This window comes from Camelus dromedarius, chromosome 14, assembly GCF_036321535.1.
Source record: "Camelus dromedarius isolate mCamDro1 chromosome 14, mCamDro1.pat, whole genome shotgun sequence".
In the NCBI taxonomy this organism is placed as follows: Eukaryota; Metazoa; Chordata; class Mammalia; order Artiodactyla; family Camelidae; genus Camelus; species Camelus dromedarius.
This window is the reverse complement of record NC_087449.1, coordinates 67,140,586-67,166,816: the sequence shown is the minus strand read 5'-3', so window position 1 is coordinate 67,166,816 and position 26,231 is coordinate 67,140,586. Positions and strand designations below refer to the sequence as shown.

The 26,231-nt window shown below is 59.0% G+C and overlaps 1 protein-coding gene across 4 annotated transcripts in view; it reads right to left on the bottom strand.

The window, feature by feature from the left end:
• Window positions 1-26,231, bottom strand: part of ACOT7 (acyl-CoA thioesterase 7) — a 90,558-nt gene that overhangs the window by 1,955 nt on the left and 62,372 nt on the right. For all 4 annotated transcript variants that reach the window (XM_064494124.1, XM_010998481.3, XM_064494125.1 and 1 more), the window contains exons 7-8: window positions 24,481-24,597; window positions 14,941-15,125 (exon numbers count right to left, since the gene is read on the bottom strand). In XM_064494124.1, the coding sequence (XP_064350194.1) occupies window positions 14,941-15,125; window positions 24,481-24,597 (302 nt within the window). The remainder of the gene's footprint in view (window positions 1-14,940; window positions 15,126-24,480; window positions 24,598-26,231) is intronic.

Below are 26,231 nucleotides of genomic sequence, written 5' to 3'. Positions count from 1 at the left end.
TTGCCAGCCTGGGGAGCACTTTGAGTAGCAGGCCCCTGCCCCTTCTCCATCTCCATCCCTGTTTCAAATGGGGGACAGCCAACCGGCCAAGAACACAAGGTCAAGGCCACCAGGCTAGACAGTGGAGGCTCTCCCCCACCCCATGGACCTTGCTTGGCACAGCTGGGGAGACCTGCGGCTTCCATCTGTGTGCAGCTCAAATCTCGTGGCTGGCCCTTCCTCAGGGGGAGGAGGGGCTGCAGCTGGGCTTCCTGCCTGATCCGCAGAGGACCCCATCGGGGCAGTGCCTATGGGGTCCCAGAGCTGGGACACGGGGAGTCGGGGCCTGGTAGGGTTGGCTGAGAGGAGAGCTGGAGAAGTGGGGGGAGCTGGACCACTTTCCAAGGTTCCTCTCAGCTTTCAAAACCCTCAGCATGGTGTTCCAGAGCAGGCCCTCCTTCTAGCTGGTGGAGCTTCTATCTCGGGGGGTGAGCAGGGGGAAGAAAGGCAAGAGACGTAGAAAGAACAACATTTCTCGAGAGCAAGAGAGTGTGAGCGTGGCCTGGGCAAGGCAGCAGGTCCGAGAGGGGACCGCTCCCAGGCCCTCTGCAGGGCCCACCGGAGCCAGGCTCTGCCCCACGTGAGGGGCCTTCCTGTTTCTCCAGCCCGTCCGTGTTCTTGGAAAGCAGATGTGGGATTCGGAAGAGGAACCGAGTCCCCTAGTGCCTGGGTCCCCAGCCAAGTGCTCTCGGGGCTCCAGGGATTAGGGAGGGGACACAGGGAGGGTGGCGAATGGCCCTTGGAGCTGCTGGCAAGAGCTCAGGAGCCGTTGTCAGGCAGGAGTGGCCCACGTGAGGCCATGGCCTGGATGCGGGGAACACTGGCATTAGGGCTGAGGAAGGGCTGCTGGGCCGGGGAGATGCCAGGGGAGCAGCCCCACCCTCTGCATCCACCTCTCTGTCCGGCCATCTGGAGCCTGGGGACCACCCACGTCACGCACTTGGGTTCCTTACCTCGAGGGCACACATCACAGTTTCATTTGTGTTAACACCACTGTGGGCAAACCTGCAGCAGGAGCTAAAGCTCTGTGGACTCTTGCCTCCCTAGGCCTCTGTTTCCCCAACTCCAAAAGGGAAATGAAGGCTTCCTGATGGTCTGTGGCCAAACAGGTTTGGAAACCTGCATGCTAATTGGCCCCTCCCAATACATGATGCACACAGACTGAGGTTCTGACAATCTTGCAGTAAAATAAACCTAGTTAATGGTGTTTAACCTGGGCTGTCCCATGCTGATTTGGCCAGGGACTCCTTTTCCTCAGGAACCCCACTCCCATCTTGGGGCCGACAGGAAGCTCTGCCCACGCTCTCCTGCGGTCAGCTTGTGGCGTGTGCCCTCAAAGCCAGCTGACAGCCCTGGAAGATGCCTGGACCCACACTGGCCAAGTTTTGCCCGATCTTGGGACCTCCAGCACCCTGCATGTCCTTCCCAGAGCGGCCTCTTCGATCTGCCCTGAAACCAGCGCAGCCTCCCCTCTAGGGTTGAATCAGTCTGGCTTGAATCTGGCTTCACCACTTCCCAGTCATGGGCCCCACAACTCACCTACATTCCTACTCTGTAAAATGGGCCAATATCTACCCCCCAGGGTTGCTGTGAGGACAGAAGTCCTCCTAGCTGTCCCCGTTCAAGACCAGTCATTAAGGACCAAGGGAGAGAGAAAGAAGCCAGGCACAAAGGCCCTCCCCATGTGGGAGTCCAGTTACTTGGATCGTCCAGAACAGGCAGCTCAACAGAGAGCAGAGCAGGGGTGGCCGGGGCTGGGGAGGGGTGACAGCTAAGCGGTGCCCTGAGTCTTTTGGAAATGTCCTAAAGTTGACTGTGGTGGTGGCTGCATGCCTCCGTGAATACACTCAAACCCACTGGATTGTACGTGTGAAATGGGGGAACTGTAGGGAGCGTGACTGTCACAACCACCGCAGAAGCGCGAGTGCTCTCTGAGTTTCCAGAAAGTCAAGGGGAAGGGTAAGCACGGCAGTGCCCCCGCCCACATTGGGCCCAGGAGGGGCAGCAGGCAGAGGAGACCGCTCACTGAATTAAACCGGGCACCGCCCCCACTGCGGCGCCAGGTGTGGGGACCCTGCCTCAGGTGCCGATCGGCTAGTGGCCGACACGCCGAACACAGGCAGGCGACGCAGCACCAGAAAGTGACAACGGCCTGGACCAAAGACAAAGGAGACCGGAGCAAGGCAGTCTCGAGGGCCAGACGCCCTGTCACATGGCGGTGAGGGGCAGGGGGAGCACCCACGTGTGGGCACGTCCCCAACTGAAGGCCTCAACACGGTGGCCCATGTGAGCTGGCAGTGGGCCTGTCACTGGGGTGGGAGTGACCTGCGTGGCTGTCTGGGTCCGTCCTAACTCTCGGCTTGGGAGGCCTTGGCATAAGCGTGAGTCCGGGGCCGCAGGTCCTGCAGCGGGGTCTCTGCAGGGCACCCGCAGCCCAGGGCCCGCTGGCCAGAGTCCAGTCCAACCACAAATAAGCCAACAACAAAGGATAGCGCGCCCTTGTCTCTCGGAGACACACACTGAAATACCTGGAGGCAATGATGTGATTTCTGAGATTTGCTTCCGGAGAGCCTGTGTGGGGACAGGCAGATGACCAAGACTGGCCCCATGTTGGTAATACATAGGGTTCTTTCTTTTCTTTACTTTTGCTTATATTTTCTATAATTAAGTGAAAAAAGAAAAACCAACAAGACAGGAGAGAGTAGATGCGGCTATAGGAAATTCGGCCCCTCCTCCCATCCCCAGGCACAAAGGACCAGGAGGGGACAAGCCCAGGGGCAGGGGTGCATTCCCGGCGCAGCCTCTGCTCCAGCTTTGGAGCCAGGCGCGTCCTGCCAGCGGAGAAGAGCAGACAAGCACGCGCCTTCCTGTCTGCCTGTGAGCAGCCGGCGGGACCTCATGGCTGCCCGAGCGTCCTGCAGAGCCCCCAGACATGGACAAGAATGCCGGCCCTTCTGCCCCACTTCGGGGGAGTCAGACACTGGGGCCACCTCCCCCGTGCTTTCCCCCCACACTCACGAGGAGTCCTCTCTCTTGGTCATAAACTTTGGGACTGGAGGGCGGCGGGGGGGGGGGAAGGGGGAAGTGTCCGCATGGGAGCGCCGGCACCTGGGAGCCAGGGGAGGTAGTGCTGGGTCCTCAGCAGGCCGGGTCTGGGGCGGTGAGCCAGGCGTCCACTTGCGGGGTCGTGCCCCTCGCTGCCCTCCCCTCGTCCCACTGGCCCTGATGTGCAGCTGTAAAGGGCCCAGCCCTCCAACAGTTACCCCAGAGGACAGCAGCTTCCCACCCCTCAGCAGCCAACAGGCCATGTATGTTCCAGAACGCGCGTGCCAAGGACTCTGAATGCCTCCCTCACTAGATCAGTCAACGCGCGACCTGAGGAGGGGCAGAGGCTGAGGCTCAGGTACAAACCACAACAAAGCCGAGCGTCTGCTCAGTGAGGGAGAAGCTGGTGCCCAGCACTGGGCCTCATGGCTGCTGTGCTGAGTCTCCGACATTTAATATTCTGCAGTCAGCTCATCAGCCAGGATCTGCCCTCAGACAGAGCTGATGCCGCCTGGTGACGGATGTGAAGGCAGCTGGCCGGCTGGAGGGCAAGGCTGAGGCCTTTGTGAGGCCTGGGAGGAGGAAGCCAGCAGAGGGCTCGTGTCTCTGCTGGTCTCTGGGGATGGCGGCCGGGGCTGCCTGTTCCAGGCTCTGTGGAGCCCGGCCAGCCCTGGGAGCAGTGCTCAGTGCTGATGGCCTTCCTCACCTGCTTGCCCTGCAAGGTGCCCAGTCAGGGCAGGAGTTCATACATTGAGGCCCTGGCTGCCCCCCTCCCCTCGCTGGAGGAGACAGAACCAGAGGTGAGCAGGGCTGCATCTGCTCCCCATGGAAACAAGGTCCCTGCCCTGCTGACTGGCGGGCATTCAGCCTCCCCAGGGCTGCAAGCTCCAATAAACAGCCCTCCTAGCCAAGTGACTAAGAGGGGCCACCACTTCCCTGCTGGGCACGGAGCTGACAGAACGAGACAGATGGCTCCCCGCACACAACCCCACCCACGGCCCAGCTGCCGCCTCCTCGCAGCCCGTCTCCCTCCATCCGGCAAAGTAAATAAATACATAAGTTGTTGGCTGTTGCTGTTTCTAATGGAGGGTTGGGGGTGAGGGGGGAGCACAAAGCTCCTCTGTGGGAAACTGCATTTTCCTCCAAGTGCCTGGAGCTGTCGGCAGGGAGGAGGGCTCCTGACAGCACGGCTGGGTGGGCTCCCTGCGGCTACGGAAAAGGAGAGGTGAAGGCAAAGGGGCCTGCGGGCAGTGGTGATCCCAGGTTTCCCAAGAGACACCTGCCTGGTGGGAGGGACAGTGGAGGGGTGGCAAGGAACACAGGGTCACAGGGACCTGGCTGTGTGGCCTCAGGGATGCAGCCTACCTTCCCAGGGCCAGGTCCTCCCACCAGGAGGTAACGTGAAGTGTTTCCCTCAGTGCCAGTGCCAGCGGGCCCCCGTGCATGGCAGTTACACTGTGTGTGTGTGAGTGTGTGCACGCACACAAGCGAACTACTCCCTTTGTCACACACGGCCTCAGGGACCAAGTGCGCTCCTGGCTGCTGATCCACAGCCACTGCCCTGGGAGGAGGACAGGCAGCCCTGGGGGTCATCTTAAGGCAGCTGGGCCTTTGGAACCTCCCACTCAGCCCCGGGGACCCTGCCCCCCTGTGCTCAGGGCGCCCCCTGGCTCCCGCCCGCGGGCTGCGGGGCCTCGGATGCGCCTTCCCCTTCCTCCTCTTGCGCTTCTGCCAGTGCTGTCTTCTGGGCTCCCTTCCACTGCAGGGGAAGCCTGTGGCTTCCAGAGCCTAACAGTGCGAACCAAATGTTTTCCATTTTGCATTTTCTCTGCTTCGAGAACACATATTTGGAACTTGGCAGGGAGGGTGAGTGACTAAGTTCCACCTTCAGTAAAATCAAGAGCTTGTCCTTTTTGTAATTAATGAAAGTTTGGTGCGAGGAGTGTTTCCAGCGGTGATGTAACAACTTCCTGAGAGCCTGAGGGACACGGACCTTCTTAATTAGGAAGCCACGCTGCGCAGCCTCTCCGGTCTTCATAACAGGAGCCGAGAGGGATCCTGGGACCATCACACAGGCAATTAAGGCATCTTCTGATTACTAGGGCCACTCAGCATGGTGTGGTGAGGGGCCCTGTGCGTGGCTAGGCAAGGACAAGCTCGGTGTCCAGGACCCATCAGCCCCGCAAGCAGCTGTGTCCCCCAAGTGCAGCTCAAGCCACAGACCCCGACCTCGGTGGGGCTGGGCTAGGCAGCTGGGCAGCTGCTCCCTGTGGGCCCAGCTCCCAGTGGCTGCAGGCTGGGGCTACCAAACTCCTGCAGGGTACCCGCACAGTCTCCCCACAGCAGCCTCCAGAGCTCGGGGCCAGAAGTGTCCAATAATGAGTCCCCCATGCAGAGCCATAAACACCCGTGCCAGGGGCTCCCCTCTCCCCGCAGCACCAGCTCAGCCCCCAGGATAACTGCCCTGGTGTGCAGTCATGAAATTACCCTGCATCAGGGCTGATAGGAGGCTGCGGAAGGGGCAGGGAGCTGGGGCGCAGCCTGGGGAAGGGCAGTGAAGGGTGGCAGTCCCTGATAGGAAAGAGGAGTCAGGACCCGGTCCTCTCCCAGGGCCTTGGTAGCCCCTCCCCCGGGCCCCACTCGCAGCACTGGCTTCTGTACCTGGAATGCTGACATAGCGTCCCCACCAGACAACAATTCCCAGGACCCTGACTGCCTTTTGCTGAACCCTTCCCACGGCTGGGCCCAGGCCAGGGGCTGCATTCTCCTGGTGAGCCTCTGGCCCTGCGTGTACCTGCTCTGTGTCAGAGCCCTTCCTGCCCTCTGGCGGAGGCCAGCACATGCCTGGGACACAGGAGGGACTCAGGAAGCATTTGCTGAATGACTGAATGGCAAACCAATGAAGGTCAAAGCAACAAAGCTTAATTCCACATTGATGTGGTCTCTGTGTTAAAGATTCAATACCGATGGACACACTTTCAGGCATCATCTGTCTTCGACTGACTCCAGAAGGTTCAGACCACCGAGGGGCTCGCCAGGGTCCTGCAGTGGCAACAGAGGCATGACCGGGGTGTCCAGCACTCCTAGGGTTGGATCAACCCCTGGGTGAAGCAGCTCCTCTCCTGTTGGCAGTGCCGCACACTGTGCTTGAACCTATGCATGCACCAGGGTGTGGGGAGGCCCTCTGCAGCCTTCCTACCACTGTGGGGGGTCCGGGGTCTGCTTCTTCCTTGCAACTTGGAGTACAGGGTTCAGAAGTGTCCCTGGCCTTGGAAAGCCTTTGCCAGGGGGCTCCACTCCACCTCACAGAGAAAGCACGAGGCTGCCGAGAAGCCGTCGTTCGTACATGCTGGGTTGGTCCTGTGTTCTGCCCCAGGACACGCCAGGCACGACCCACCCTGAGGGAAGATCTTCTTGGGTCCTGTGGCCCTGACCCCTGTCTGGACCCAACAACTTTCACACGTCTCTCCCCAGCCTGAATTCACCTTCCAAGGTGGCCACGGGGTCTGGAATGTCCCAGCTCCGGCTGGGCCCTCTGCCCATGGGCCTCTCCTCCTGCAGCCGTGTTCCCGGCACTGTGTGGGGTCAGGCCTAACAGTGCCGAGAGCCTGCCTCAGGTTTTCACATCCTATAGAAATCAAAACAGCTTGGGGTCACCTGGATTTGGAGACACAGTGCCCAAGCAGCAAGAAGCTGGTACTCCATGCACAGAATCTGCGGGCATTTTAAGGAGGAAAAGTGAGTCCTGTGCGTTGGGCCCCTTTTGGAGAGCTGGCTGTTGAACGTGGACTGAGCGTTCTCCAGAGCACTGCCGTTTCAGCCAAGAGGCCAGCCCAGGGCCATCAGGGACAGTGGGTCACCAAAATACATGTGCTCACTGGACAGGTTAAGTTGGTCAGAGGACGAGTCCGGGCTCACGGCAGAATGGAGGGGAGAGCCGTGCTTGTGGGAGGCCGCACCCTCTCGTCCACCCCCCCTGTGGGACCCACAGCCCTGGTTCCCGGGCAGGTGGGACCCACAGACCACTATAAGTTCCAAACACCACCCATTCAGGGGACAGGAACAACTTCAAGATTCTGGCATTTTTCTATTATGACTCCCTGCTAAGCATCCAAAGCCAAAGGAGAGAGCAGAACACTGGGTCCCGAAGCTTCCTGAATGTTCTAGTCCCTGACACACTCCTGTGGACTGGCAGCAGGAAGGGGGAGCAGGAGGGCACAGCTTCCCTCAGTGATGTGTCTCCCAGGTGCTTCAGGAACGTACGTATCAGTCCCACCGGTCCCCAGTACACCTGCGTTTCTTAAATTAGGGAGCAACTGCAAATCATTCCAGCACATGAGTGTCTGGGACAGAGGCGTCTCCCCAAGTCATGGGGCTGCCTGGGGCCCCAGCCCACAAGCTCCACATGGGGACCCTCTTCCCTTTATCCCGGGGGTGGGAAGTATGCCACGTTGGGCTGTGAAGAGCAGGCTTGGCCATGATCGGGGGAGGTGGTCCTGCTGATGCTTCGTCTCAAGGAACCAACCCTTGGGAGGACCCACAGCCCCTCATCTCCAGGCTTGAGTCCCAGGGAGCGAGGAGCTGACCGCTGCTGGAAGCCTGGCCCGTGTGCTTCCTCTTCAGTGCAAAGGAGCGAGGAGCCCTCGGGTTGGATCACAGAGACAGCCCAGAGAGAGACCGCAGAGAACAACTGTGGGGAAACTGAGACTCAGAGACAGGAAGGTGCTGGCCATGGCCAAGGGGCTCCATCTGCTCTAGATCCTCAGACCAGAGTCGGCATCTGACTTTGGATGAGCCACTTCCCATCTCCGTCACAGTGGCCTGTCTGTGGGTGTGGACAATCCGTCCTGACACCCAGAGAACACTCAGCTCCCCAGGGGCCAGACTGTTGTCCCTGTGGGCACCCAGGACACTCACTCCACTGGCCCCTCCCAGGAGACAGGGAATGGCCTCAGCGGGCACCCGGGCCTCAGGAGTGCGTGCTCAGAAGACTGGCCTCCGAGGGTGCCCTGAATTCCAGATGTGGTGATGTTCCCAGTGGAAGCACTTTATAGCCAATGAAGTGCAGAAGCACACATTTCACTTGGTGGAACCCCACGGGCCATGAGGGAGCCTCGATCTAAAGGAGAGGGAAGGATGGCTGCCTCCCCGATTTCCTCACTGCCTCCTGCGTTAGTCCCAGCTTATCATTTCAGGGTCTGACGATGGAGGCCCTGGGGTAGAGGCCCCTGTCCCCTGAGTGCCAGCTGTCCCTGGTGAACCAGGAGGTGAGGGGCTACAAGCAGCGGCCAAGACCCCCGTGTCACAGGCTCGCTCCAGGATGTGGGCTTTCTGGGAGCCATGGAAACCCGCTTCGCAAAGACTGTTCCACTTAGCTTCCTGGGAAAAACGTTCTTTTCCCAAATGACCCCCGGGAGCAGCTGAGTGGAAGTGCTCTCTCCAAACCCACATCGACCAAGTGCCTGGGATGGTTCCAGGCTTTTCCCTTGTTGAGGGCAACACGACCTCCCCCCACCTTCCTCTCACCAAACGCCGGCCACTCTGGCCTCACGTGGGTCTTCCAGGCCCTCGGCGACTGCAGCACCCGTGTCTGAACCAGGAAAGGAGGCCGACCTTGCGCCTAGGACTGGCTTGCTCCCACTTCAACGCAGAGCCCGTCTGGCTCTCAAGTCTGGAGGCTGAATGGGCCTCCCACACCCGGGCTGCAGAAGCCGCCCCAGGAGGTGCTGGGGCCAAACTGGAGCCGGGTCCCAGGGAGCCAGCTTGACGGTCTCCATGTCCCTCGGCACGGGGACCTCTCCAGCTCTGGTCAGCGGTGCGGGCCTGTCCCCCAGCCCCGAGGCCAGAGTGCACAGTCTCAGGGAGGCCTTTAGAGGGGGGCAGGCCGGCCGGCCGGGCCTGGGCCTGCAGATTCCATGCCCTGCCCTTGCCTCCTCTAATAATTAGCCTGGAAAGTGCCGGCAGCTGCCGGACGCGGTGCAGCAGGCCTTCCCCAGCATAAAATATTCATCAAGAAAAACTCCAAACAGCCACGCTGCCTTCGGTGTCAGCCAGGCCCTGAGGATGGGAGCTAAAAATAGACTAGAGGATGAAGCGCTGACAGTGGGGTTGGGCAGGGCTGAGCCCCCACGGCGGGCCACGCACCCAGGCCTCTCGGAGCACACGCGGGCAGAGAGGCGGACGACACTGCCCTTTGGTGTTTCCTGTGTGTGTCGCGGGGGCCAGGCTGAGCTGAAAACCCTCTCTGGGGAGTCAACCCCTCTCCCCGCCGAGGCTGTTTTCATTCACGTCGGTGGCCCCCAGGGCACCTCAGTGAAGTGTAAAGACCATCTTAAATTAGCAAGAAATAGCCTGGATTGACATGAAGCCAGCCGGCAGAAGATGTGGCCATCACCAACCACTGGCCCTTCAAATCTGGGAATTCAGTCACCATCCCCTTCATTCCAGCAGGTGACTCTCCACCACCCCTGCCAGCTCCTTCTGTACCGATACCCCCAGCCCCAGGGCCGAGGTTTCTGGGAAGGGCACCAGCAGCCTCCCGGGTACACAGACCGGCCCGGCCCCCAGACTGCCTCCCAGCTCTCAGACAGTCTCGGGCTCCCCCACAAAGGGCTCCTCGACCACAGGCTGCTCTCTACGGGAGCCTGGACCCTGGAGCGCCAGGCCCTCCTCCCCGTGCCCACAGACTGCGGAGCCTCCAGCAGGGCTGCAGCACGGGGCTCCCCAGAGGGCTGAGTCCTGGGGTGTATGCAGGGCGGAGGGGGCCTTCGATCAAGCCAAGGCTGTACCGCACACCTTGCCAGAACACCCTGTCCACTTGCATTTACTCTGTAGGAGCCTTTCCAAAGTAAAGATGGTCCCAACTCCTCGGCCATCCTGGGCCTTATGAGCATCTGGGAAGTCCTGCAGGCCCCAACCTCCTTCAGCCACCCGGACAGTCCTGGGTCTCGGGGCCAGGCCCGCCCTCTAGCTGCTGGGTGGCCTCGGGGGTGTCACTGCCCCTCCTCTCCTGGAACAAGTGGCCAACTCGGCCCCTAGCCCTCTGAGTTCCCGGTTCCTCTCCTCTCTCTCCCACCAACTTGGCCCGACTTGACTGTGGCCCTCTCTGGAAGGAATCTATTTCAGCTGCAACTGCTCTCAGCACGTGCTGACCTCCTGCCTCCTGCTTTTTCCTTCATGGCATTTGCCACCATCTAACATCCTCTGTTGTCCCTATTGGTTCTTGGTCTCTCTCCTTCTAGCAGGGCGGGGGCTCTAGCGAGGAGGACTCTGGGCAAGAACAGTGAGCAGCAGCAGGCCATTATGGAGCCATTGATATAAACGAGCTTGTGGAATCTTCACCCACCCTCTGGGTCACATACTAGAACTGGCACCATTGTACAGATGAGGAAACTGAGGCGCACGGGAAATATGTGCCCGAGGTCACACAACTAGTACAGTCAGGGCATCGACTAGAACCAGGCAGTGACGCCTGTTCCCTGGTGTGAGCCTGTCCCCAGGCAAGGGGAGGGCGGCATGGGGTCTTCATGCCTTTATCCCTCCAGCTGTCCAGCAGGGTAGAGAGATGTGGCTGGAGCAGCGGGCAAGCGTGTAAATCACTCACGACATTTTCTGCACCAGGCATCCTGGGGTCACACCCTGGGTCCAGGGACAAACACTAAACAGACGTGCATGCTCGCTGGGCAGTCTCAGATGGTGCCGAGTGCCAAAAGCCAGCATGGCAATAGGAAAGAGACACTGGGTGGTAAGGCTTTGTCTAGAGAGGTGAGAGAAGGCCATCAAAGAGGAAACATCTGGGAAACAGTGGAAGGAGATGGCTCATCGACAATCTGAGGGAAGGTGTCCAGGCAGAGGAATGGCAAGTGCAAAGGCTCTATGGCAGCACTGAGTTTGGGATTTGAGGAACAGAGGCGGCCTGCTTGGCTGGACCCTGTGCCATCAAGGAGCCGCTAAGCAGTTTAGGCAGGAGAGGGAGAATCCTGTTCTAACAAACCTGCCCGGACACAGCGTAGCATCAGAGCGAGGGCAGCAGGAAGGGAGGCGGGCGTGCAGCGCGGGGCTGAGCAGGAGAGAGGAGCCAGCTGGGTTCCCAGACTCACCAGGAGAGGAAACACACCAGGAGGAGTGGGATTTTTGCGGGGGTTGGGGGGTGGCTGGAGACTACAAGTTTAATTCAGAATAATATGTGTTTGAAATGCCTGCTAAGACCCTGTGGAGAGAAGCAGAGGGGGCAGTTGATGTGGGAGTAAACAGATGAGGCACCGGGCCTGGGCCCAGCCTCCCAGGAAGGGAAGGTCAGGGTCCATCAGAGCCTCATGCTCAGAGGACCCCAGCGTGGCTGTCTGGACACTGGAGTCCCTTGCAGAGGGAACACAGGCTTCACCGAGGCTCAGCAAGTTGTACCAAAGCCAGGGAGAGGCCAGTGAGATAAAGAGGGAGATGGTCCTTGGATCTGGCCACCCTGCTAGAGGCTGGAGGCCAGGGAGGGCGGGAGGTGGGGAGGAGAGAGGTCAAGGATTCGTGTGTGTGTGGTGGGAACTCAGTATCCAGGATGGAGATGCTGGGAGCAGTCACGCTGACTGGTGTCCCCAAGGGACACTGGCCATATGGAGAGAGATGGGACAAGGGTCTGGGAGAAAACGAGGGCAAGCCTGCAACTGGGGCCAAGATGGGCAGGAAGGGTTCTGAGAATAAGCAGTCCAAGACCCAGAGACACATGGTTGTGAAGGTCAAGGTCAGAGAAGGTCAGGTCCGTCTGCAGAGATCAGGGGCACGGACGTGCATCACTGAGGGGGCGGAAGCCATCCTGCCGAGGTGCCTGGCAGCGGTGGGGGGGGGGGGTGCGGCAGGACGAGCGTCCCGGTCCTCACGCTCAGGTGTGGCAGGCCCAGGGGGGCTCCGTCAGGAGTGTTGTCGGAGGGGAGGGGCCCCTGCCTGGGACTGGAGTGAGAGATGGGGGCAGGAGCAAGGGGGAGGTGGGCCCCAGGGAGGCGGCACTGGGCCCAGGAACTCTCACGACAGATCCGAGGCTGGGGGCTGTGGGGCTGGAGACATCGGGAGGGAGAGGCCGAGGCTGATGGGACCCCCACACCAACAGGCCTGGTCACCGGGTGGCAGGGCCAGGGTTCGTATGGCAGCGGGGGGCGGCGGTGACAGGCACGTCGGAAGTGCGGTGCCTGCCTGAGGATGGCGCCCACCCTGGCTCTTCCTTCCTTCCTTCACACGGTGGCACCCTCATCCTCCAAGGCCAGGTTCCCCAACCCTCCTCTGTGCAGCCCCTGCCAATGTCCAGAGGAGGATCATGACCTGCCACCTGACTCACTGGAACCCCGGGGTAGGACCCAATGCAGCAAAGAGTGAGTGGGAAGGTGTGTGGAGAGTGGGGGAGGGACAGGGAGGACCCTCAGGGCAGCTGAGGCTCCCCTGGGCCTTGCCGCCACGGCAGCCTTGGCGAGGCGGGATGGCTTCCGCACCAGAGCCAGGTGCCGCCCCCACGGAACTGAGGTCCCAGAAAGGAGGCGCCTCTGCAGCTACCAAGAAGGGACTGGTGACGGGCAGGCCAGGGTTGGCCAGGCAGGCGGCCATCCTCGGGCACAGGAAGAAGCAAGCGGGAGCCCTGTGCCTGGGCTGTGTGAGGAAGTGAGACCTTACATGCAACCTGTTTACTTGGTACAGAGGTTTTCCGTACACACGCTTCTCCGGGAGGCGCAGATCTGCACGGGGAGCAGACGCTGTGGGGGCAGCTGGGGCCCCGCGAGGCACTTCTGGAAGCAGGGTTCAGACTGGCAGGAGCCCGAGTCACTTGCCAGCCGCTTACACAAAAGTGCCAGGCGCTCGGGACCCTCACCGCCTAGGCTTCTCTGCCCCTCACGCCCTCACCCTGACTATAGCCCAGGGTTCTGGTTTCTTCCTGGTCCCAGAAGAGCTGCCCCCAGTAACAGATGCAGGGTCTGGCTCAAGAGGAAACCAGGAGCAGCCTGAACGGAGGCTCTCTCCACACCCGGCAACAGAAAGTGTGCAAACCCGGGCTCCCCTGGACCAGCTGCGTGACCTTCCCCAAATGCCTCAGCCTGGCTGGTCCGAGGGGGTCCTCACCTGTGTAACAGAGTAGCGAGCAGGGGAGCCCGGCTCCCAGGGCTGGGATGAGGTTGGCTGAGAGAAGCAGGCAGAGGACTCAGAGACGCTGGGTATGAGGACACATGCCAGGTGGGGCAGTGACCCTGACTGGCACTGCTGGGGAGTTTGTGAGGCTCACCAGCCTCGAGGGGAATCTGGACCCATCATTCATGCGTTCATTCAATACACAATTACGAGTGCCTCACCCCAGCCCCCACCCCGCCCCCCTTCCACGCCCGGCCTTGACCCCTGCTGCCCTCAGGCTCCTGCATGGCTGGCACTTGCCAAGTTGTTGGGATTCCAGCTCCTGGAACCTCCCAGCGCGGCTCCCGGCCCCACTGGCCTTCCTGGGGGCTCCTGCCCCCGCCCTGGCACCACTTCACGCCCTGCCCCAGGTGGAAGGCCTTGGGCGCAGCGCGCTCCCCCTGCTCCTCCGAGCGCCCACACCGCCTGTCTCTCCTCCCCAACTTGGCTTCATGCTCAAGGGCAGGCCTGGCGCACAGTAGGATTCACACATCTTCCAGAGCGCACCCACTAAGTGCCAGGACTGTCCCAGGCCCCAGTGACCCATTAGGAGCACATGTTCCACACTCTGTGAAGCTCAGTCCAGTGGGGGAGGGGCAGGCGGCAACTGACCAGCGCCCCTCAGTCGGGGGAATGGTGTTTTACAGAAGGGAGGGGTGAGGCCAGACTGTGACCAGGACACTCTGGGTGGGAGGTCAAGGAGACTCCTCCAAGGAGATGACACTGGGCTCACACGGGGGTGAGGGGACTTAGCCCCACAGGTAGCCAGGAGCCTGTGCAGGGGCAGCAGGTGGCTCCAGGCAGGGCAGGGAGCAGGCTGCGGTGGGCAGAGGTGGGCTGGGGTGGGGCACACGCAGCCTCAAGTCATGAGCCTTAGGTACGGATTTTATTCTAAATGCACCAGGACCCAAAGTTTCAGCAGGGAAGTGACAAGATCTTAAGAGCTGAGAATGAGATCAGCCAGGTGCTGTGAAGAGTGGAGTGTGTGTGAGTGTGAGAGGGAGGGAGGGACCAGGGAGGAGGCTGTGGTGGCCCTAGGTGCCATCAGCGACCTGGGCTGGGAGAGAGGTGGTGCTGCCAGGACTGGGCAGTGGTGGGCATGAGGGGGCAGGAGCCCAGAAAGTTTCTGGGATTGTGGCCTTGAGCATGGGGGGCCTGCGGGTGTCGAGAGCTGAGATGTGGGCTGGGGTGGGGGGCGGGGGCAAGAGGGAGGGAAAGCGTCACAGGTCAGTGAAGCCAACCTTCTGCTCACCCAGCTAAGAAAACGCTAGTGAGCCTGCCCGCCGACAGCCCCAGCAGCAGCCTCTGGAGTTGTGGGGCCCGGGACCACGGCTGAGCAAAGCTTGCTGGTGGCTGTGACCCTCCTGGACCCGTGCCTGGGCCAGAGACCCCCAGCTCTGCTCACGACGGCAGCTGCCCGCCTGCACACCCAGGGCAGAGCCCAGCCCCAGGGGGTTGGGGCAGCGAAAGGCCATGAGGCCCAGACTCCCAGCCCCGAGGTACTGGGGTCTGGTTTGGTTCCCATCATGCAGGACACTTGGGCCAAGGGCTCCTAGAGAGCTCGCCCCTGGGAGGGCCCCACCCCTACTCTAGCATTTGTACCCGGTGTCCAGAATGGACTCATGTAACTTGGTTTCTCCTGGGAGCCCAGCGAGCACCAAGGGGCCAGCCCAGCAGGGGAGGGCGGCTGCTCCCAGGGACACACGGGCCACTCACCACGAGCTGGGGCACAGGCAGAGACTTGCCCTCCTGGCTCAGGGACACGTAGGTGAAGAAGGCACTGGCGGCCCGGTAGCGCTTCTGGGAGTTGTCCACCACGGGGTCGGCATCCACTAAGACCTCGATCTCCATGGACTTATTGCTCGTGAAGGTCATGCGCCCAGAGATGGTGATGACATAGCCTGCAGAGCACAGACAGCGGGTCAGGGAGACTCCGGCCCAGGGTGGCCAGGCTGGCGGGGAGGGGCGCAGACATCAGCGGTACTGGGGACACTAAAAGACACCTGGTTAGACAGCACAGACCTTTCTGCTAACTGCTAGGACATTAAAACAACAAAACATCGCACTGCCTAACTAGTAGCCCCTGACGGATTACCTTTCCAGTGAGCAGGGTTTCCTTTCGTCGTTTACATAAACATTTGGAGCTGAAGGGATCTTGGCAGCCGCCATCAAGACCCACCCATCCCCTCTAAGCGTGGGTCTCTACCCCCAGGAGTGGCAGCGTCTGTGGACGGGTGCCTCCAGTCACTCCTGCCCTGGGGGCCAGCCCCCTCTGCAGGCTCAGGACAAATCTGCCACTGCACTGTGCACGCGGCGGCCTTACTGGTGCCCCTGGAGCCACGAGGCTGCCCCGCCACGTTCTCTGTACTCTGAGCACCACTGAAGAACCCTCCTTCACCGGCCCCCGCCCCACCCCAACCCCCTGGCTCCGGTGTTCCCGATGCTGGGCTGACGGCATCACACACAGGGTCAGGCCCAACTGCCGCGCTTACCGTGGTCGGAAGTCCCCCCTGGAGTCTGCACTTCAGCCCGCGTTCCCCTGCCCTTCCGTCCAGGTAGGACCGCGTCTGTCCCGTCAGGGTCCCCTCCTCCCTGTCAGTCTTGCCCACCAGACCAGCCTCTCCTCTGAGCTTCGGACACCTGCCTTCCCACGACATGCCCTGTCCTTGGTCAGAGCCGCCAGGTGCTCCCCACCTTCCCACACCAGCACTTTCTTCCCTGTAGGTTGACAGGCGTTCCCACAACACTCCTATACTTAGGACCCCAGCCCGACCTCTCTGCACACCCCTGGGGTCCCAAGTATATATCCCGGTGGCTGCACCTTGGGAGTGTCTCCTCTGGAGGAGGAGGAGGAGGTCACAGTTGCTAGGTGCTCCCCACCTTCCCAGTCATGCCCCCCACACCGTCCTCGGCACCCTCTTCCCTGGACTTAATCTCGTGGAGCTCGGTTTCTCTCCTGTAAACAGACAGGGTTGCCTCACAGGGTAACTACGGGGCTAACATGAAATGAGCCAGTTGCCGCGGCTCCAGCCTGGGGGCGGGGGGCACCGGGTACCATCATTACCATCACCCACGGTGTGATTTTGGACCCTGAGGCAGCACTAATCCTTTGGGGCTTCCCTCGGGGGCTCAGAACAGCCCCACCACCACCAGCACTCGGGCTCAAGGAGATTCCTGCCCAAGTCCTACGCAGGACACTGGGAAATGCTCCCCAGAACCAGGGCTGGCTGCAGGGAGCTTTTAACACCCAGGAACCCCAGTGGAGACAGGCCCCACAAAGCACGTGTGGAGACCCAGTTAGACAGACACATCGAGGCAGCACGGGACTGTTAGGGGTGAGCGTGTGGGCAGGCTGGAAGCGGCGGCGGTTACTCGTGTTATAAAGCACCAGGACACTCCGTGCCGCGTTCACTCCGTACTTACAGGGGGCTCTCCGGGTCAGACGCAGCCACTGCTGGGGGGAAGAAAGGCCACGGGGTCAGCAACATGCAAAGTGCCGGGTCCCACCCTGGGAAGGGCCCTCACGTGGCCCCTATGGGCCGTTTCCAGTGAGAGAGTGGGAAGGGAAGGTGGTCGTCCCTGAGGGTCTCCGGCGCCCCTGCCTGTCCCGATCAGGCCGCCCCCAGTGCCAGCCAGTGTCCCCTCACCTACAACCAGACAGAGATACTGGGGTCACAGGCTGAGAAGCAGGACAAGCCCCTCCCTCAAGAGGGAGGAAACCCCAAGAACTCCCCAGCCAGGGGCAGGGATGCGGGAGCAGTGAATTTGGGGCCTTTCATTGCCCACCGTTTGTTTTGAAGAACAAACAGAAACACATCCTTGCCTTGTCCCCCACATAAGTCCCCTACCAACCACCACGGCAAACGCATGGTGATCACGTCTCATTTTGGGTAGAAATCCAAAGAAAATTCCAATTAAAAATGATTTCAGGGGGAGTGGTAGACTGTGTGCCTAGCATGCACAAGGTCTTGGGTTCAGCCCTCAGTACTTCCAGTCAAAATAAGTAAATAGAAACCTAGTTACCTGCCACACCAAACAAAAGCAAAAAACGACTTCAAACAACGATGTATGTTAACAGCGAGCATTAGACACAGAAGAAAACGCTGCCCCAAGTGGCACTCACAGTACAAGGCACAACGATTGCTTCCTAAAAGTCGGGAAAACTTCTATTACAGTCAAAGCGCCAGTCTCTTCACCCTTCAGGGACGGCAACATCGTTATCCTCACAAGCCACGGGCTTTAGCTACCACTGGCTGGCCAGCCACAGGGAGGTGCTTGAAAGCTGGAAACCGGACTCGGTAACGGAGGGGCTGGGACCTAATTTGAAACTGACAAGGAGAGACCCCAGTGCTGCGGAGGCCCCTCCTGGGCTCAGGACCTCCCCTCCCCCGGCCCTTGGCTCGGGAAGTCCACCACTCGCGACCCTGGGGTCTGTGGTCAGTTGCCGAGGGAGGGGTGGTCAGGGGCGCCTCAGGGCAGCCCCAGCCATGTCCACTGTCTGTCAGCTCCAGGATGTCAGGAAGGCTCGCCCCTATTCCCTCCTCCCTTCCCTCCAGCCACTGGACCCGAGGGCCCGGAGCGGCCGGTCCACAGTGGTGGGGGGTTACCAGTGATGGGTCTCAGCTTCATGGGAGCAAACACATCCACTCCACAGACCGCCACGCTGCCTCTTGCTCCCAGTGCCGTACCTGGTCCGCCCTCTGCACGGCAGCTCAGGCGCCCCCGTGGCTCTTTCTAGAACAGGGCTCCCTCCTCTCCTTCAGGGCGTCCAGCTCCAGGTACCTGTGGGCTTGTTAGCTTGTCTGTTTGGTGATGCTCGTCCCCCTCCCAGTCTGGCAGTCCTATCACCCCTGAACCAGTGGGGATGTGGCCCAAGTGTGGACAGCAGGCCACGGCCAACCCCAGCCGGATGGGGGCCCTCCAGCAGACGCTTGGCCTCAACTCGCACCGTGGTCACCCTCGGCCCGAGCGGCCCCGCGAGGCCCCGAAACCACGCTCCTTCCACTCTCCCCTGGGCACGGGGGCAGGGTCACGGGAAGGGCGGCTCACCTCCTGCGTGCTGGGCCAGCCTCAACCTCGGCCTGGGACACTGTGGGGGCCCGTCTGAGTAGGGGGACAACCCCGACTCGGGTCTAACTTGGTTGCAGTTCACTTTGTCTCAGAAACTGCCAGAGCAAGCATGACCTGCCATGCGCGCAGGGCCGCTCCGTTGGGGGGCAGTGGAGATGCGCTCAGCCTGGCTGAGCAGCCCGAGCACTGAGACACTGCCTGGGGCCTTTTCCACTAGGTCACACGTCCGAATCCACCCGGAGCATGGCTAGTTTATTTAAAAGTGGTGTGATCTGCCCATGTCCCGCTGGGCACCATGTGCTGCCTCGGACAGGGGCGGGGTGTTGGAGCCACTCTGGGCCCAGGAAAGGAGGCCAGGGGGGGACCGCTCAGTTCTCCTCCGAGCCTCTGAAGCAGGCACAGGTGAAAAACCCTGACACAGACAGCCCCCACAAGTGTCTCCACGGGAGGCAGGCTCTCAGGGCCTGAAGCAACCCCCAGGAGACTGCAGTTCCCTCAGGTTACCGTGCCCTGATGAGGAGCTCTGGGTTCCTTGGGCTTTGGGGTCCCACAGGCCTGGGTTTGAACGTGGCTCAGCCACCAAGAAGGGAGTAAGCCAGGAACCTGCTGTGCCTTGGTTTCTTCATCTGCAAATGGGCGCATGAGTGACCATCCCTTGGGGAGGTCACTTCCACACACTGACCATGTCATGTGGACAGAAGCCCAGGACGGTCATTTCTGGTGGGGTCTGAGCGCCCTTCTGTAACAGCGTTCTGGGGAAGGGCATCTCAAACCCGAGGGGGCAGTGTGTCCGCAGACCCTCTGCAGTGTCTTGAGGGGGTGAAAAGGTAATAATAAGAAGTGACATTTGAAACAAATCACTCCCCTCGTTTTCCTTTCTCTGCAGCAGGCACGTTTACACAGGGCAGGAAGCCGCTTCTGATGCTGACTAAAGGAATAACGCGGGCGACTGTTGGCAAGGGTGTCCCATCTCTTCAGCTGGCGAAGAACACGGTAACAAACCTGCCCTTCCTCCCTGGGGCCTGGGATGTTAGCAGTGGTGCAGGAGCTGACACTGAGACGTGACTGCACCTGTGGCCAGCCCGCCCAGGAAGCCCCCTGTGTTACATGTGAGGGTGCAGCGAGCCCCGCCTCTCAGCACACACCCTTCATGGCTGAAATTCAAAGTTGTTTTCTGACCTCCTGGGCTAAGTTTTCATGCTACAAAGCTGCAGGCATGGCTTCCTGACGGACACCCTCCCGAGTGACAGGTGAGGTCACAGCTGGGCCTGGCATTTGGTTGGTAGCGTACACAGGAGTGCTCTCCTGAGTAAGGAGGTACCCCAGGGGCCGAATTTCCTGCCTGACGTCTGCAGAAGCTGGTCAACCCAAAGGCCTGGCTTCCTCTCCACTCCAGCTGCTCTTCTAATGAAATATGCTCAACTGAGGAAGTCTGAGAGTCACTCCATCTACTAAGACACCAAAGGTGGGTATCCTAATGGCCCCCAAGATGCCCACACCGTAATCCAGGGAACCTGCGAGTATCTCACTTCACATGGAAAAGGGACTCTGCACATGGGATTAAGTTAAAGACCTAGAGATGGGCAGATGGCCCCAGGTTATCCGGACGGCTCCGTGCCATCTCAAGTGTCCTTATAAGGAGGCCGGAGGCTTTTTGAGGATGGCCACTCTGACAGGTGAGGTGGTGTCTCATTGTGATTTTGATCTGCATTTCCCTGGTATGAGTGATGCTGAGCAACTTTCCCTGTTCCTGTTGGCCAACTGCATTTCCTGTTTTGGAAAAATGTCTGCTCAGTTCTTCTGCTCATATTTTAAATGGGTTGGCTGATTGGTTGTTTGCTTTTTAACTTAAGTACAGTTGATTTAAAATGTTGTGTTAGTTTCTGGCGCACAGCATGGACGGACTCGGAGGGCATTATGCTGAGTGTAATAAGTTAGAGAAAGACAAATACTGTAAGATATCACTTACATGTGGAATCTAAGAAAAAAATACAACAAACTAGAGAATATAACAGAAAAGAAACAGACTCAGATATAGAGACGGAATGAGTGATTACCAGTAGGGAGAGGGACGGGGAAGGGGCAAGATGGGGGGGGGGAGGATTAAGAGCTACAAACTATAAGGTATAAAATAAGCCACAAGGATGTACTGTACAACGTGGGGAATACAGCCAATATTTTATAATAACTATAAATGGAGAATAACCTGTAAAAATTTGTGAATCACTATATTGTATACCTGTAACATATAATATTGTACACCAACTATACTTGTATTAAAAAAAATGATATTGTAAAATAAATTTAAAAAAAATAAATGCCTAGAAACAAAAATTTAAAAAAAGGAGGCAAGAGGTCAGAGTAAGAAGGAGAAGGGGTGACAGAAGCAGAGGTTGCAGGAAGGGCCCACAAATCAAGAAACACACACAGCTTCTAGAAGCTGGAAAAGGCAAGGAAACAGATTCTCCCTAGAGCTTCCAGGAAGCACAGCCTGCGGACCTCTTTCAGACGCTGGCCTCCAGAACGGTAAGGGAATGAGTTTTGTTATTTTAAGCCACTAGTTTGTGATAATTTGTTACAGCATCGATCAGAAACTCATACAGACAGCATGTGTCCCTGGCGACACAATGTAACGTCTGGGCTTTTCCCCACTGTCACATCAGACTTAGGGCTGGGGGCACCCCTCCCAGGAGGATGCTGCTCATGGGTGGTGGGAGGGAGGGAACACCCCGGGCTGTGTGTCTGAGAGATGGGATACGGCCAGGGTGACGTTCAGGCATTTCCCCAACAAGAAGGTGTGGGCACTGCCCGCTAAGGCCAGGTGCTGGCCGTGGACAGCTGCTGCGTGGTGGCCACGGACCCAGGGAGCCCACCTGCTCAGTCACCTTCGTGTGCCCAGGACCACCTGCTGGCACCTTTTCCATAAAAATAACATTACTTTAAAAACAGTCCTTATGCTGATTAAGTTTTACACTCAACTTAGGAGGAAGTTAACTCTATGCCCAACAAGAGAAGGGCAACCCCTTGGTCCACGTCCTGAGCTTTCCTGCCATCACTAAACATCCACGTCCCTGCTCCTCGTTCTGCCATCTGGAGAAAAAGCCATTGGTCCCTCTTAGGTGCCCAGTGCCGGGGAGCACGGGGCCCCTCGATTTTTCTCAGTGGAGCTGCTCTCAGGTTGGGTCCCAGGGCTGCTCCCCATCTGGCTGTGCAACTGCCCTACTCAGAATAGGGGCCCCTCCTTTCTGGACCCCTCAGAGCCACTCCGCTGGGCTGGCGCTGAGCCGACCGCTGGCTCTCACCAGGGAAGGACCCACATCCATGTGGGCAGTAGGAAGGGAAAAGGGCAGTTTGGGGCACAGAAGAGACTGTATCCACCCAAGGTTTTGCAGGAGAGGAAATGAGGAGAGAAATTATCTGCAGTGAGTTGCCAGCCCCCACCCCCCACCTTCCTGCAAAGGTAAGTCCATTATCCTAGTGGGCCTAAATCCTCCCACAACCATCCTATGAATCACAGAGGGAGAAGAGAGAGGGGCGGAGGCCCTGTGAAGGGAGATGAAGGAGGTACTGGAGGGAGGCAGCCTCAAACCAAGGAACGCCCAGGGCCACCAGAAACGGGGGTGAGGAAGGACCCTTCCCCGGAGTCCCTGGAGGGAGCGATCTTGGACGCCCGGCCTCCAGAACGCGGGAGGATACGCACTGCTGCGTTAAGCCCCTGAGCAGGTGGGGCTTTGCTCCCATCGGGAGTCCCGGGTGCAGCCAGGCCGCCTCACCCAAGGGGTGGCTGTGGGTTGGGTCCTCTCGGCCCCCTCACGTGGGAGTGGAACCGCGAGGCCAGAGGAGGCGGCGCCGGGCTGGGGACCGCGGCAACAACCAGGCCACGCCCTGGACAGCCCCGCGGGCTCGCAGCCATCTCAGCACATCCGCATCAGGAAATCAAAGCGGAAGAACCGGGAATGTCAATCCCACTCCGTCACCAAGAGCCTGACACACTCCCCTTGCTCGCTGCCAAGAATCAAGAGCCGGCGGGGTCACCCAGGCTCAGCCGGCCGCACCCTGCATGTCCCCAGAACAGGGGCCGTGGGAAGCAGTAGTGCCTGCAGGGCCCCCACCCCCGTCCCCTGGCATCGAGGACGACACGGGACAACCCCGTTTCTGAGGTAGCACAGCCAGGGTGGCAGTGACCGGGGCGGGGAGAGGGGAGCAGGAGCCAGCTACTTCACACGGGGACATTCCTCGGGAAAACAACAAATAAGGTGTGACAGTGTCTAACGGCCCCGAGGACATGGCACAGAAATAGGCCAGACTCCGTAACTGTTACTTTGGTGTGGCCCGTTCTTCATACACAAAACAAGACGTGACCTGAGCTCTCTGCCCACCAGAGCTCCCCAGGCCGGGAGCCCAGCTCTGGGGCCCTGGGCAGCACAGGGCCAAGGCCGAGGCTGAGACGCCACCGAGGGGCCAGCCTGCCGCCCACCTCTCCCTCTCACTCCATCCACAGTGGACCGTCCTGCCAGAAGTTACGGCTTGTGAAAACGAAGCTCCCTTTCTCTGTGTTTTGGAATAAGAGGACCCTCTTAGAAAAGAAAATTATCCTCTGTGTCCACGATGCCCCCCCAGCTTCCATGCCGCTCAGCCTGCCCTGGAGAAAGCACTCTGCTCTGACCAGGGCTCGCGGTCTTCCCTCAAAACAGCAGTTCCTACTGATCAGGAACTGACCACGCACCTCCTCACCTTCTCCCTTGGGAGGACACACGAGGGACTGAGGATGAAGAGCCGGGGCCCCTTCAGCGGCTCCTCCTTCCTAACCAAGGCCAACCCTCATCCCCTGGGCCCCCCTTGGCCGCAGAGCACCTTTGCTGGCGAGGCTGGCGCTGCGGGGGCTGGCTGCTTGTCTAGGGAAGTCTGCGTCTTTTCTTAGTTGGCAATTCTTGAAGGGCACTTGGGAGACACTGGACAGAGCAAGTTGCATGGAATGTAAGTGCATTTGCCACTGTGGGTTTTGAAGTCGTGTTTGACAATGAAGCTGTGATCACAGTAATTTGCCCAGGGAGCGGTTCCAGAAAGAGAGAACCTGGCACAGCAGGGCCCTTCCCTTCCCAGACGCTTGCCCCGCCGCCACTCACAGCCCAAGGCCCACGGAGGATGGGCCAAGACAGACAAGACATACTTGTGGGCAAATTCTAAAACAGCACTGTGGTCTATGTCCATGGCAAACGCCTACTGGGTGAGAAGGGATTCTGCAAAGCAGACAAGAACAGTGCTGCAGACCACCCTTCCCTTCCCCTGAAAGCACCCCCAATCCAATGTGGGTGAGACTGACTTGCTCTCAATATGCTATCAAGGGGAGGCACTCCTCCGCCCCCCAATTTCAGGATGTCCTTCTCAGTTCTCGGGAGAGAGCACGCGGCCGGGCTGGGCCTCAGCTGGACCAGGCCTGGGCCTCAGAGGGTCTGATGGCTCTGTGGTGCTCTAGAGACCCACAGCAAAGTGTCAGCCTGCCTTCCTCCTCCCGTGTCCCTTCCCATGCCTGGGGGCTGACCTGACCGATAGCTTTTTCCAACGACTGCCTTCCGGGTGAGGCTTCTTCAGAACCAGCACAGGCCCTCTCGGCCGGGACCCCCTGACCCCACAGTGAAGCACTACTTCCCAGGGGCGCACGGCCTCATCTCAGGAGACACAACACAGACAGGAATCACGTGTGGGAAGGGACAGCCACAGCATCTTCAGATGAGCATTCATGTGACCGAGCAGGGGAACCATTTCTGGGTGAGGCTGGGACTGGATTTCTGTGTCCGGAAAGCCCCCAGCACCACTGCTGCCCTGGGAGCGCAGGCAGGCTGGCCGCAGAGAGAGCCCGGGGTGTCTGCTCTGACCCCAACTGCTGCATACATCATGGGGGACCTACTCCCCCAGGGAGGTGATATGCAGGGTTCCGAGCGTGGGGCGAGTTAAGAGGATGAGTTTACACTGCTCTTTGGTGGGATAAAGGCCCTAATCACATCTAAGTCATAGATTCTACCAGACTGAGAAATCAGCAAACTGTAACTCCACAGGTGCATCACCTAAAGCAGAGTTCAATGCTTGTCTGGCAAATGGGCAGAGACTATGCAGGGTGAGCCAAAAGCAGACTGCAAAGGGCCCAAGCAGCCAAGCAGCCCCTCTCGGCTGGCGGGGGTCCGTTACCTTTTCTGATCTTGTCGTGAAAGTTAATGGCGTCCACAGAAGCTGTGACTATGTTGGTCTTGCAGTGACGGGCGGCCACGATCCCGGCCACCTCGTCCATGAGCTTCATGGTGACACCTGCACAGAGGAAGGCACATGGCAGGTTAGACACTGGGAAGTGGGGCCAACTGTGTGGCCTGGAAATAAGTCATCAGAAACAACGTCCCCAGTCCCCAGCAGCAGGGCTGTGGCTGGCGCTGGGGCAGGTGCAGGATGGGGGCAGGTCGAAGCTCAGGCTGAACACCTGGCTTCCTCGGGGGACAATAACCATGCTGAGGCTCTAGGCCACCAACAAAGCGACAACCCTTTCCCCAACTTCTGCAGGTATTCTATCCTGCCAGGAACATTTTGCTACCCCATCCGCTGGGATGGCCGAAAAGAAAGCTGGATGACAAGTGCTGGTGAGAATGTGGAGAAATCAGAACCCTCTACACAGCTGGTGGGAGGGAAATGGTGCAGCTGCTTTGGAAACAGTTTGCAGTTTCTCAAGAGGCTAAACAGAGTAGCTGCATGACCCAGCAATTCCACTCGCAGGTATACACCCAAGAGAAAGAAAAACCCACATTCACACAAAAATGTGCACACACATCTCACGACAGCCCCAAAGTGGAAACAACCCTGCACACCCACTGCCGAAAGGACAAAGGAAAGGGGGAACATCCATCAATACATCGGAACGTTATTCGTAGGAACGAAGTTCTGACACAGCTACACCATGGACGAGCCCTGAAAACACTGCTGAGTGAGAGTCAGACACAAAGGACCACGTACTGCAGGATCCTGGATACATGAACTATCCAGAACAGGCAAGCCCACAGGGCCAGGGAGCAGGCGAGTGGCCGCCCAGGGATAGGTGATCTGGGAGAAATGGGGAATGACTGCTAATGGGGATAAGAGGTTTCCCTTTGGGGTGATGAAAATGTTCTGAAATTGACTGTGGCAATGGTTGTGTAACTCTGTGAAGACACTGGAAGTCACTGACTTGGAAGGGGTGAGTTGTATGGTATGTGAATTACATCTCAACAACGCTGTTATATAAGGAAACAAACAAAACTAGAAAAGTGGCCTCACTGGAAGGGCACTGCAGGGCCAGGGTGTCCAAACCTCCGGCTGCAGCCCTCTTCTTCGGCTCGAGCTCCCTGACTCAATGAGACCAGGACAGCACACCCGCTGCCGCCCCGCCTCCCCCCAATTCCTGCCCCGCCAGCACAACACGGTACTACACTTCTTATTTCATTTTTAAAACTTAAACCATATCTTTTATTAGGTCCAACTACATGAAACTGCCAATATTCAACCATTTTGGACCTATAGTGATATTGATCCACCTAGTTACCATCAGAAATCTTAGAAAGTTATATATGTTCACCCCAGGACACAGAACGATTTCTAAAAATCCAGAGAGAGGCAGAAAGTCGACTCCACCCACTCATAAAAGCAGGCTCCAGGGAGTCATGCTGAAGTTAGGGCTTGTAGACTCAAAAGCCGGCAGGGCCAGGCAGTGGTGTCAGACAGTGAGGAGGGCTGGCGGGGGGGGGGCCCATCCACAGGACGGAAGCTGCTCGGCCCCTCCTACTTGCCCCACCCACCCACCCAGGAACTAGGGCCCAGCACCACCAGACCAATGACAGTTCAAGAGAAGCCTGGAGCCTACATGTTTATGAGGAATCTGCCAATTTTTAAACATCAGTGATTAATTCAAACTTTCTTTA